Source organism: Balaenoptera physalus (genome assembly GCF_965194825.1).
Source record: "Balaenoptera physalus genome assembly, chromosome: 1".
In the NCBI taxonomy this organism is placed as follows: domain Eukaryota; kingdom Metazoa; phylum Chordata; class Mammalia; order Artiodactyla; family Balaenopteridae; genus Balaenoptera; species Balaenoptera physalus.
Window position 1 is genome coordinate 180,254,466 of NC_138882.1, and position 12,097 is coordinate 180,266,562.

At 35.4% G+C, this 12,097-nt stretch overlaps 1 protein-coding gene across 24 annotated transcripts in view; it reads left to right on the forward strand.

The window, feature by feature from the left end:
• Positions 1-12,097, forward strand: part of EIF4G3 (eukaryotic translation initiation factor 4 gamma 3) — a 367,587-nt gene that overhangs the window by 295,630 nt on the left and 59,860 nt on the right. For all 24 annotated transcript variants that reach the window (XM_082448361.1, XM_082448380.1, XM_082448372.1 and 21 more), the window contains one exon: positions 3,991-4,188. In XM_082448361.1, coding sequence (XP_082304487.1) covers positions 3,991-4,188 — 198 coding nt within the window. The remainder of the gene's footprint in view (positions 1-3,990; positions 4,189-12,097) is intronic.

Here is a 12,097-nt window from a genome sequence, read left to right on the forward strand (position 1 = left end):
GTTTTATATATAATACTGTGTATATGTTAATCCCAATCTCCCAATTTATCCCTCCCTCCCCTTCCCCCCTGATAACCATAAATTTGTTTTCTATATCTGTGACTCTGTTTCTGGTTTGTAAATAAGTTCATTTGTACCTTTTTTTTTTTTTAGATTCCACATATAAGCCATATCATAGGATATTTGCAACACAGTATTTTTTTTTAAATAAATTTATTTATTTTTGGCTGCAATGGGTCTTCACTGCTGTGTGAGAGCTTTCTCTGGTTGCAGCAAACGGTGGCTGCTCTTCATTGCGGTGCACAGGCTTCTCTTCATTGCGGTGCACAGGCTTCTCATTGTGGTGGCTTCTCTTGTTCCAGAGTGTGGGCTCTAGGCCTGCAGGCTTCAGTAGTTGTGGTACGTGGGCTCAGTAGTTGTGGCACACAGGCGTAGCTGCTTCGTGGCATGTGGGATCTTCCTGGACCAGGGATCGACCTCACGTCCCCTGCATTGGCAGGTGGATTCTTTTTTTTTTTTAATTTATTTATTATTTATTTATTATTTATTTTTGGCTGTGTTGGGTCTTCATTTCTGTGCGAGGGCTCTCTCTAGTTGCGGCAAGTGGGGGCCACTCTTCATCGCGATGCGAGGGCCTCTCACTATCGCGGCCTCTCTTGTTGCGGAGCACAGGCTCCAGACACGCAGGCTCAGTAATTGTGGCTCACAGGCCTAGTTGCTCCGCGGCATGTGGGATCTTCCCAGACCAGGGCTCGAACCCGTGTCCCCTGCATTGGCAGGCAGATTCTCAACCACTGCACCACCAGGGAAGCCCTGGCAGGTGGATTCTTAGGCACTTTGTCACCAGGGAAGTCCCGCAACAGAGTATTATGAACTGTAGTCAATTGCTATATGTTACTTCAATAAATGACCTTTTTATTATCCTGTTTTTATAAGCTTAAATTATCTTCTGATATATTTGAAGATCTGAAGGCTGGGTTTTGTTTTTATTTTATTTTGTTTTTATGTAAAGCACAGATTAAAGTTTTAGACCTAAATGATACTGTCTCAGTTGATACAGGCAATTTAGAGAAGTGCAATGACTCCCCCGTCTCTAATAAACTTGAAAAAAATTTTTTTCTTTATAAAAGTGATACTGACTCATTGCTTAAAAAGTTGATAGTATAATTTTTTTTAATTTATTTACTATCTTCTGCCTAGAGAAAACTGTTGACATAGGGTACATATTCTAAAAATCCTAGTATTCAGATATAAATTATATAGGGATCAAACAAAACATTTTATAGGCCTTTTCAGGTTATTATATCATGATTTCATAGATTTTTACAACTTCATATTTTTCCTGAGGTGTAATTTACATTTAGTAAAATTTACTTTTTTGTGTATAATTTTGTAATTATCAACACACACACTCAGTCATATAACTACCACCACAATCAAGATACAGAACATTTCCATCAGCCCCCTGAAATTTTCATGTACTACTTTGTATTCATCCTCTCCCACCCATGCCCACCTCTGGCAGTCAGCCATGTGTTTGTCCCTATAATGTTGCCTTTTCCAGAATGTCATTTAAATGGAATCATTCTGAATAAAGCTTCTGTTACTCAGCATATACATTTGATATTCATCCATAATATTATGTGTATTATTAGGTTATTCTTTTTTATTACTGGATCCATTCACAGGGTAAACAGTTTCCAGGTTTTAGCAGTTATGAATAAAATTGCTATGAACATTCACATACAGGATTTGTGTGAACATATGTTTTTGTTTCTTTGGGGTAGATTCCTAGCTATGGGATCAGTGAGTTGTATGCTAAACATAGGTTTAAGTTTATTAGAAAATACCAAACTGTTTTCCAGGAGTTACTGGCAAGGCACGAGAGTTTCAATAATTCAGTCTTCACCAGCACTTACTATTTTCTGCTCTGTAAATTTTAACCATTCTGATGGATGTGTGATAATATCTCATTGTAGTTTTAATTTGCATTTCTCAAGTGACCAATATGTTGAATAAGCACATCTTTTCATGTGCTTCTTTGCCATTTGTGTATCTTCTTTGGTAAAATTTTGTTTATATCTTTTGGCCTGTTTCATTGGTTGTTGTGCTGTCTTATCATTGAGTTTTGAGAGGTTTTTTTTTTTTTTTACTCTGGATATAAATCCTTTATCAAATGTGTATTTTGAAAAAATTTTCTCCCAGTCTGTGGTTTGTCTTTTCATTCTCTTAATAGTGTCTTTTGCCAAGTAGAAGTTTTTAACTTCGATGATGCTCAATTTATCAGTGTTTTCATTCATACATTGTGCTTTTGCTGTCTTACCTAAAAAATCTTTGCATACAAGAATAGAAAGCTTTGTCCTATGTTCTATTCTAGAAGTTTTTAGTTTTGGGTTTCACATTTTGGTCTGTGATCCAGTTTTAGTTAATTTTTATGTTATATGCAAGGTGTGAATCAAGATTCTTTTTTTTTTTTTTTGCTTATGGATATTCAGTTGTTCCAGCACCAATTGTTGAAAAGACTATCCTTTCTCCATTGAATTTCTTTTGTACCTTTGCTGAAAATCAGTTCATCACATATGTATGAATCTGTTTCTAGACTTTTCATTCTGTTCCAGTGATCTGTGTGTCTGTCCTCTGGCCAGTATCACACTGTCTATGCATAGTAGCTTCATGTATATAGTAAATGTTGAAATTAGGTTGTAGGAGTCTTCCACATTTTGTTATTTTTCAAAATTGTTAAGCTATTCTAGTTTTTCGTTTTTCCATTTAAATTGTAGAATCAGCTTCTTGATTTCTACTCCCCCGCCCACCCCCCCCCCAAAAAAAAACCCTGCTAGGATTTTTATTTCGGTTGTGTTAAATCTGTAGGTCTCTTCGGAGAAAACTGGCAACTTAACAGTAATGAGTCTTGTAATACATGAACATGATATAGATCTCTATTTATTTTGGTCCTCCTTGATTTCTTTCATCAGTGACTTGTACGTTTCATCACACAACTCCTATGAATATTTTGATAATTCTTATCTAAGTACTTCATGGTTTTGGTGCTGTTGTAGATTGTACTTTTAAAAAATGTAATTTCTAGTTGTTTGTTGCCAATACATAAAAATAAAATTGAGTTTTATATATTGACTTGTGTTCTACAGACCTACTAGACTCACTTATTAATTCTAGTGTCTCTTTTTATAGATTCCTTATGATTTTCTGTGGAGACAGTCATATCATTTGTGAATAGGGAGTTTTATCTCTTCCTTTACATTCTGTATGGGCTGTAGTTCTTTTTCTTTGCATTATTCCACTGAATAGGACCTCCAGTAAGATTTTGAATAGGAATGGTGGGAACAGACATTTTTGCCTTGTTCCCAATCTTAGGGGGAAAGCATTCATTCTTTCACCATTAAGTAGGATTATCCATGGCCTTTTTCTAGTTAAGGAAGTTCACTTCTATTTCTGATTTGATGAGGGTTTCTATAACATCGTTTTAAAAGACTCCTGCCTACTATTTTATACCATAATTTGTGTTATACCATAATGTAGACAAATTCCTATTTTAAGACATTTAAGTTATTTGCTGTAAAGGGTTATTGATGGAAGTTATGATGGCTAAAACCTTTTTTTAACCTATCCTTAAATATGAATAAATTTCTGAAAGTATAATTGCTGGTTTAAAGGGCACTTCACAGTTTTAAGAGTTTCAGTACACATTGCCAAATTGCCCTTGGAAATGTACCAAATTATAGTCCCACCAGTGAAGTGGAAAACATACCTAATTCCTTGAATTCTCATCCATAGTGAAAAAGAGGTGGTGTAAATTTTTACTGGATGTTAAAATAGATGGATTTAATTATTTCTATGACTAGTTCACAATCTTTGTTAATAATTTAGGAAATCGCACTTATAAATTATAAACAAAATATTAATCCTTATAGAAAGCATCATATTGTCACAGTTAATATAATGGTCTTTTCTTTTTTGTGGTCCTTCTAGGAACTTTTTAGAAAAGTTCGAAGTATCTTAAATAAATTGACACCACAGATGTTCAACCAACTGATGAAGCAAGTGTCAGGACTTACTGTTGACACAGAGGAGCGGCTGAAAGGAGTCATTGACCTGGTCTTTGAGAAGGCTATTGACGAACCCAGTTTCTCTGTGGCTTACGCAAACATGTGTCGATGTCTAGTAACGGTAAGAAGAGAGGAAGGAGTAAAACCAGAAATCTCCAAGAGGTATATTCTCCCCTCACTACACATTCTTCCCAGAGTGTTAATGGGGCAGAGTAAAGGGGAGAATATATTTTTAGTACTTTATATAATATCCTCATTGTATAAACATAATCTTGCTTTTTAAAAATACCTACTCATCTCTGGAGGGAATATGGAGATGAGACTGAAATAGGCATGATATGGTCCCATGCAATGTGAGGAAGATCAAGTAAGGTTTAAATTTGTACTGTGAAATTTTTGTCATGGACAACCAATTTTTCCTGGGGTGTCATCTTATAGAAAAAAACAAATGCTTACATCTACATTTAGATTCAAAATTGAAAGACATTTTGATTCTAAGTCTAGCCTTGGTAAAAGTGATAGGGTAGTTGTGGTCATAAAGGTTTCAAACTGATGATACTGTCTTAGAAACTATTAGATTTCTTTCTCTTTACATTGTCCACAGCCTGTCAAATCTAGGGCAAGAAAGAATGGGAGACCAAAGAGCTTCTGGTTAGTGTTCATTGTCCTCTATTCTGCAGTCATAAAACTGCCATGTACCATCTGTGTTTTCTCTGCCTGTTACTGTTACCAAGGTACTTGTATCAGAAATGTGTGTCCTTTAACATTTGAGTTCTTTCTTAATTATCACAACTTATTGTCATTTTGCCTCACTATGAAAATTCAGAATTCCATCATTTTATACCAGTATTTTTGAGTACCTGTGTCACAGGTAGGTATGTCTGTTGGGACTTGGAAAAGGTACATTTTCTATCTTTAAGGGACTAAAAATCCATATTGGAAAAAAACAACATTAGCAAGAAAAAAATCACTTATAAGGTATTTTGTGATATTGCAGTGTGTTGATGTCTGAGTGGATGGTTTAGCCTGAAAAATCAAGTTGAAGGAAAAAGAAATCACTATATTCGTGGGAGAATGACAAACTTTTCTGAAGCAAGTAGAGTTTGAGTTCAGCCTGGATGGAAGGGGGTGAGGGGGTACAAGTATAGAGAAGGAAGAACGTATTCCATGCAGGCTCAAGTCTAAGGCAACAAGCATGGCATAATGATTCCAACCACTGACTTTGGAGTATCATAGTTCTAGGTTTAAAATTTTAAGTTTAAAATTTAAATTTGAATTCCAACTCTGCCATTTGCTGACTTTATAACCTCAAAATAGTTACATAACTTCTTTAAGCCTCATTTTTTAATCCATAAAATAAGATTAATTCATACAATTTAAGGTTATTATATTGATAAAATTAATTAAAATAAATGAGATTGCATATGTAACGTCCTAGCTCAGTATTTGGCGTGTCGTAAGCCCTAAATGATTCAAAACTAAATTGGTGGTGGAAAAGATTGTGAAGATCTTAAAATGCTAGATATAGAATGAGGATGATTATAATAGCAGAAACCATCTATTTAGCACCTACTAGGCTGTGCTATGGGTAGGGGGTTTACATTTGTCATTTTAACAGTTTTTATAACCCTGAAAGGTCAGTATTATTAGCCGCACTTTATTGAATAAGAAACTGAGGCTTAAAAAAGGGTAAATAACTTGCCCAAGGTCACATACCTAGTAAGTGGCAGTGCTAGAGCTCAAATCTAGGATTATTTAACTCCATCACTTGCCATATTGCCTTCTAACATAACCACAGTTATCTGAAAGCAAACTGATTCTTCAGCTCATGCCTCTCATTTTCATTGTGACAGCCATGACATCATGTAGTCAGAAATTAGAACTAGGACTAGATCCCAGATCTTCTGGTTCATACTTTTGTGCTCTTTACCAATTTTTGAATTTAATGCTACAAACAATGAAGGGTTGTTAATTTTTTTTAAGAGAAGAATACTCTTGCTGATAATAACCCTTGAAAAGGCCTGGACATAATACAAGTTAGTTTGGAATGGGAAGAATTCACAGATAAGCCAACCATTTATGGGACTTTTGTTATGATATACCCTCTTATAATAAGATTTTTTAAACTATTGGATTTTTTTAGATTACAAAACAACCACCTATTGGAATAAGTCAAACAAAATAGGGATAAACACAGAGAAAGGTAATACTCCTCACTTGCAGCCCCAGCCAGTTAAGCTTCCTTTCTTTCCAAGGCGATCAACATGAACGATTTGGTTGTACCCTTCCACAATTTTCTTTATATTCATAAAATCATATAAAAATATATACATATGTGTAAAGAGGATATTTAAAATTTTCGCTTTAATTGAATTATATCATGGTTTTACATTTTGCTTTTTTTTCCACTTAGTATGTTTTGGGCATCCCGCTAGGTCATTACAGATAGATTTTACTCATACCTTTTTAGTAGTTGCATATTTCGCATTACACACACACTCACACACACACACACACACACACACACATAAAATTTTTCCATTCATTTTCCTCTCTTCTGCCCCCCGCCCCCACCCCATGTTGTTTCTAGTTTTTTGTTTTGAAGGTTTTTTTGTAACCGGAAGCAGCACTGCAATAAACAACTAAGTATATTTATTCTTACATGCTGGAGCTTTTACTTCTTTAGCGTAAGTTCCCCCAAAGTTATATCATATACCAAAGGATATATATGTTTTTACACTTTTTTTATTGTAGTATAACAGAAATACATGCAGTTTGGGAAAAGAAAAATTGCTTATTTGTAGTTTTTGTTAAATTAATGATGTAAATACTCTCTTAATGGTTAATTTTAAGCTACCAACAGTTTGACACTTGACTCACAAATTACTGTTTAACAATTGGCCCTCATGAACTAGGGTGAACCAGCTTTAGCACACCACTACAACATGTATACAGAAAAATGTACAAGTCATTAGTTTATAGCTCATTCTATATCAGCAAAGTGAACACATCTACCACCCTGGTCAGTAAATATAATCATACCTTTCTTTCTTCCTTAAAGGTGACCACTGTCCTAACTTTTAACACCATAGCTAACTTACTTTTGAGATTTATTTTATTTTATTTAAGGGTGATTTATTTTACTTAAGGGTGGCAGTGGGAACAGTCATAGATTTCTAATACAAACCAAATACAAAAATCAAACAACCATAAGAATAATGAAAATCTAAATATGAAAAGCTAATCTTTTAGGAGAAAAATAAGGAGACTATCTTTATGAACTTTGAGTGGGGAAAAATTTCTTCGGCAAGAATCAAAATGAATATAAAGGAGAAAAATATCAAATTTGTTAAAATTTATAACCCTTGGTGCAGCAAATGATGCTGTAATAAAATAAAAAGATAAAGCCACAGCCTGGGAGAATCTATTTGGAATACATATAGCTACCAAAATATTAGAATCCAGAATTGAGGAGGGAAAAAAAGCAAATCAGTAAGAAAAAAAACCCAATTAAACAATGGACAATTCATAGAAATGAAAATCCGTTGGCTCATAAACTTAAGAAAAGATACTCAGTGTTATTCATTATTAGGGAAATGACAAGATAAAATACGGTTCTATGCAAGTCACATCCATGAGAGTGAGAAAAAAGAAACCATTTTGAAGTGTCGAGAAAGAGAATATAATCACTTTGGAGAGTAATTGGACAACAACAGTGAAGATGTTCATATACTATACCCCAGTAATTTCACTTCTTGGTATATACTCCAAAGAAATTCCCAGTTGTGCACTAGGAATCATATATTAGAATGTTTATTTATGTATTGATTTTAATAGTGAACAATAGGAAACAACTGTAAAAAGGCTAAAGAAGACAATAAGAATACACCACAATTTATTTGGTCAGTGGATTTGAATAGTAATACAAACATGCAGTAGTTAAAATTAATGATGTAGGAATTCCCTGGTGGTCCAGTGGTTAGGACTTGGCACTTTCACTGCTGTGGCCTGGGTTCAGTTCCTGGTTAGGGAACTAAGATCCTGCAAGCCACATGGAGCAGCCAAAAAAAGAAAAACAAAAATTAATGATGTAGGGACTTCCCTGGTGGCGCACTGGTTAAGAATCCACCTGCCAACACAGGGGACACGAGTTTGATCCCTGGTCCGGGAAGATCCCACATGCTGCAGAGCAACTAAGCCCATGTGCCACAACTACTGAACCTGCGCTCTAGAGCCCTCAAGCCACAACTACTGAAGCCCACACACCTAGAGCCCATGCTCTGCAACAAGAGAAGCCACCTCAATGAGAAGTCCACACACTGCGACAAAGAGTAGCCGCTGCTCGCCGCAACTAGAGAAAGCCCGCGCAGCAACGAGGACCTAACGCAGCCGAAAATAAATGAAATAAATAAATTTTAAAAAAATTAATGATGTAATGCCAAGTGTATCAGCATAGATCAACCTGAAAAACCTTATTGCCGAATTAATAGTATGACACCATCTAACAAGGTTTTTAATATGCAAAATAAAATTATTATTTATTAAATATATATAATAAAATTATACAAATCGGAAATGAACACTAAACTCAAGGTAAGAGAAAGAAGGAAGTAGGATTAAGGTAAACTGTTGTGGCTTCTGGTATTGGCAGGTTAGGTGATTCAGAGCACCTTTCTATGGATAACAATTAGAAAAGCTGGTCACAGTATTTTAAATCTTAAACGTATCAGAGAGCTAAAAGACAGTAAAGAATTTCTAAGATCCTAGAAAAGGTAGAAATCAGAAGAAAAGTGAAACATTTGGTAAAACCCCTAGAAGAGGCAATTAAAAGTCTTGAACAACTTCTTTTTCATAGACTTTCATTGGGTTACGGGCACAAAAGTTGGATGAAGGCCCACCAAAAGGAGTAGCAGAAAAGGCTCTAGTAAATCCTCCTATACTTTTGGTTGGGATCCCAAAGGACTGAATGCTTGGAACAAGGGTGGATCAGAAATTCACCCACTCTCGGGACTTCCCTGGTGGCGCAGTGGTTAAGAATCTGCCTGCCAATGCAGGGCACACGGGTTTGATCCCTGGTCTAGGAGGATCCCACATGCCATGGAGCAACTAAGCCTGTGCACCACAACTACTGAGCCTGCACTCTAGAGCCCGTGCGCCACAACTAATGAGCCCGTGAGCCACAACTACTGAAGCCCGTGTGCCTAGAGCCTATGCTTCACAACAAGAGAAGCCACCACAATCAGAAGGCCACGCACTGCAATGTAGAGTAGCTCCCGCTCGCCGCAACTAGGGAAAGCCCTCATGCAGCAACAAAGACCCAACGCAGCCAAAAAATTTAAAAAAAGAAAGAAAGAAAGAAATTCACCCACTCTCACAGGGACTGTAGTTCAACATAAAATCATCTCAATCCTTGAATTTGGATTATGGTGATTTCAGTGTTAGTGCCCCCTAGGTACCTGCAATAAGCAATCAAAAATTCTTTTGAGAGACTGTCATACTAGTCTTCAAATTATTTCTATGAACAGTTTTTCAAATAAACTGTCCAGCACCCAATTAAAGATAATTAGACACACAAGGAAAAAAGACAGTATGAATGAGAACCAGCAACAAGCAAATGCCCTACATTGGGACCCAGATACTGGCTTTATCAGGCACAGATGATAAATGAATATGCTTATGTTCAAGGTGTTAAAGATAGATTGAAAATTTCAATAGAGAAGGAGAAAGTATAAAAAGGACCAAATAGAAAGTCCAAAACTGAATATTATAATAAAATTAAGAACTCAATGGATAGATTTAATAGCATATGAGACACAGATGAAGAAAAGAATTATGAACTAGAAGATAAGTCTATAGAATCCAGACTGAAGCACAGAGACCCCCAAAAAAGGAAAATTACAGGGAGGGTAAAAGATGGTAAAATCAAAAGATTTCCTACAAACCCCAAGCATGATTTTTTTTTTTTAGAGGGTGAAAATAAAGGAAAGCTTTTACAACTAGTCATAGTAAAGCTAATTACAAGAAGAAAAAGATAGTAAAGAGAACAATAATTTGCAAGTTTCTTAGAACACAAAAGTCACCATATACAAATGAAAAGATTGGTAAATCAGACTACATTAAAATTAGCATTTTTCATCAAAAGGTGTCACACTGTTAAGTGAAAATGCAAGCCACATGTTAGGAGAAGATAATTGCAACACAAAAATCCAATTAAGGACTTATATCAAAGTTTTTCTTAAAAAACTAATAGAAATCAATAAGAAAATAACTCAGTTTTTGAAATAGACAAGAGGCACAAACACTTCATCAAAGAGGTTATCCAAATGACCAATAAATGTGAGAAAATTAATCAACTAGATAAAAAGCCACATAGTAACACCAGATTGCTGAATTTACCAGATGTTTGCAAATATGTGAAGCAACCAGAACTCTCAAACACTGCCAGTGGGAATATAAATTGTAACAGCCACTTTGGAAAAGAGGTGAGCATTATCTACAAAAGCTGAAGTTATTTTTTCTGCTATAACCAGCATTTCCATTCTTAAGTATCAATATATACCCAGCTGATAAACATACATTTCTTATGTGCCAAGAAACATATACAAAAATGTTTGTGTCATTATTCGTAATGGATCAAAACTTGAAACTGCCCATCAACAGTAAAATGGATAAATTGTTGCATGTTCATACTAGGACAGTCAACCCAAACTATAACTATGCACGCATGGATCTAATAAGAAAAAGCTTTAGCAGAAGAAGCCAGACCCAAAAGAATATATACTATGTGATTTGTTTATTTAAAGTTCAAAAATGAAACAATGGTTTCATGGTGTTTGGGGATGCATATCTAGATGGTAAAACAAAGAAAAGCAAGAAAGTGTTTATTATAAAAGTATAGGGTAATGGGATTAACTGTGGAGGCTGGAAGGTGGTAGTGCTTTGAAAGGAGAATTTAAGTGAGGCTCTGGGAGGCTTTCAGTGTTCATTAAGCTAAACCTTAAAAGAAAAAAAAAAAAAAGAACAAGCAATAGAGTGAAAAATAAAAAAGTACTCTGGGCCCTTGAACTTTAATGTTTAGTTTCTTAAAAATAAAAGATCTAAAGTAAATATGGCGGGACTTCCATGGTGGCGCAGTGGTTAAGACTCCGCACTCCCAATGCAGGGGGCCTGGGTTTGATCCCTGGTCAGGGAACTATATCCCACATCCATGCCTCAACTAAGGAGCCACAGGTAAGGAGCCTGCCTGCCACAACTAAGACCCGTTGCAACCAAATAAATAAATAAAATAAGTATGGCAAAATACTAAGTTTTAGCAAAGTTTAGTGATGAATACATGAATGTGTGCTCTTTTATTTTAAGGGAAGAAATGGAGTTAAGCTGATTATTTTCAGATGGCATGTCTATGGGCCAGTGTTGTCCAAAGTTGAAATGGTAGTATATGTTTCACTAATGCCAGCTTAAGCAGATTTTTTTCCTTTAAGTTTCTGTTTCCTGTGCTGATGTTTCCTGTGAAATCAAACAAGAAGGATCTACTCTCTGCGAAGTTTTCCAAACCTTCTTGACCACAGGCAGTTTGGTTTGTTTTTTTTTAAAAAACATAATTATTAGTTTGATAAACAGTACCTCCCAATAGAATGAGAGAAATTGAAGACAGTGAATTAAAAAATTAAGATATTACCCAGGGGAGGTGTTCTTTTTCTATCCATTATATTCATTAAGTTATTTAAGTAAATTCTTTGTCCTTATCAATATATTTTACTAAGACACAACCACAGGTCAAATTGCAAGGTCTTTGGCCTGATTCATAGTTGTAAGAAATGTATAGACCTATGCCACGTTCGTGGATTATCCATGTTGGTCATTTGAAGTAATGGAATCTAGTTATAGTTGCCCACATAATCATAATTATGGTCCTAAGTAGTAGTAGGGAGAGTAACAAGTAGTGGGAATCATAGCAATATTTTTTTGAGATGTGTGCTAAAATTGTTACATCTAACTCATTTAATCCTCACGACCATTTTATTATCCCT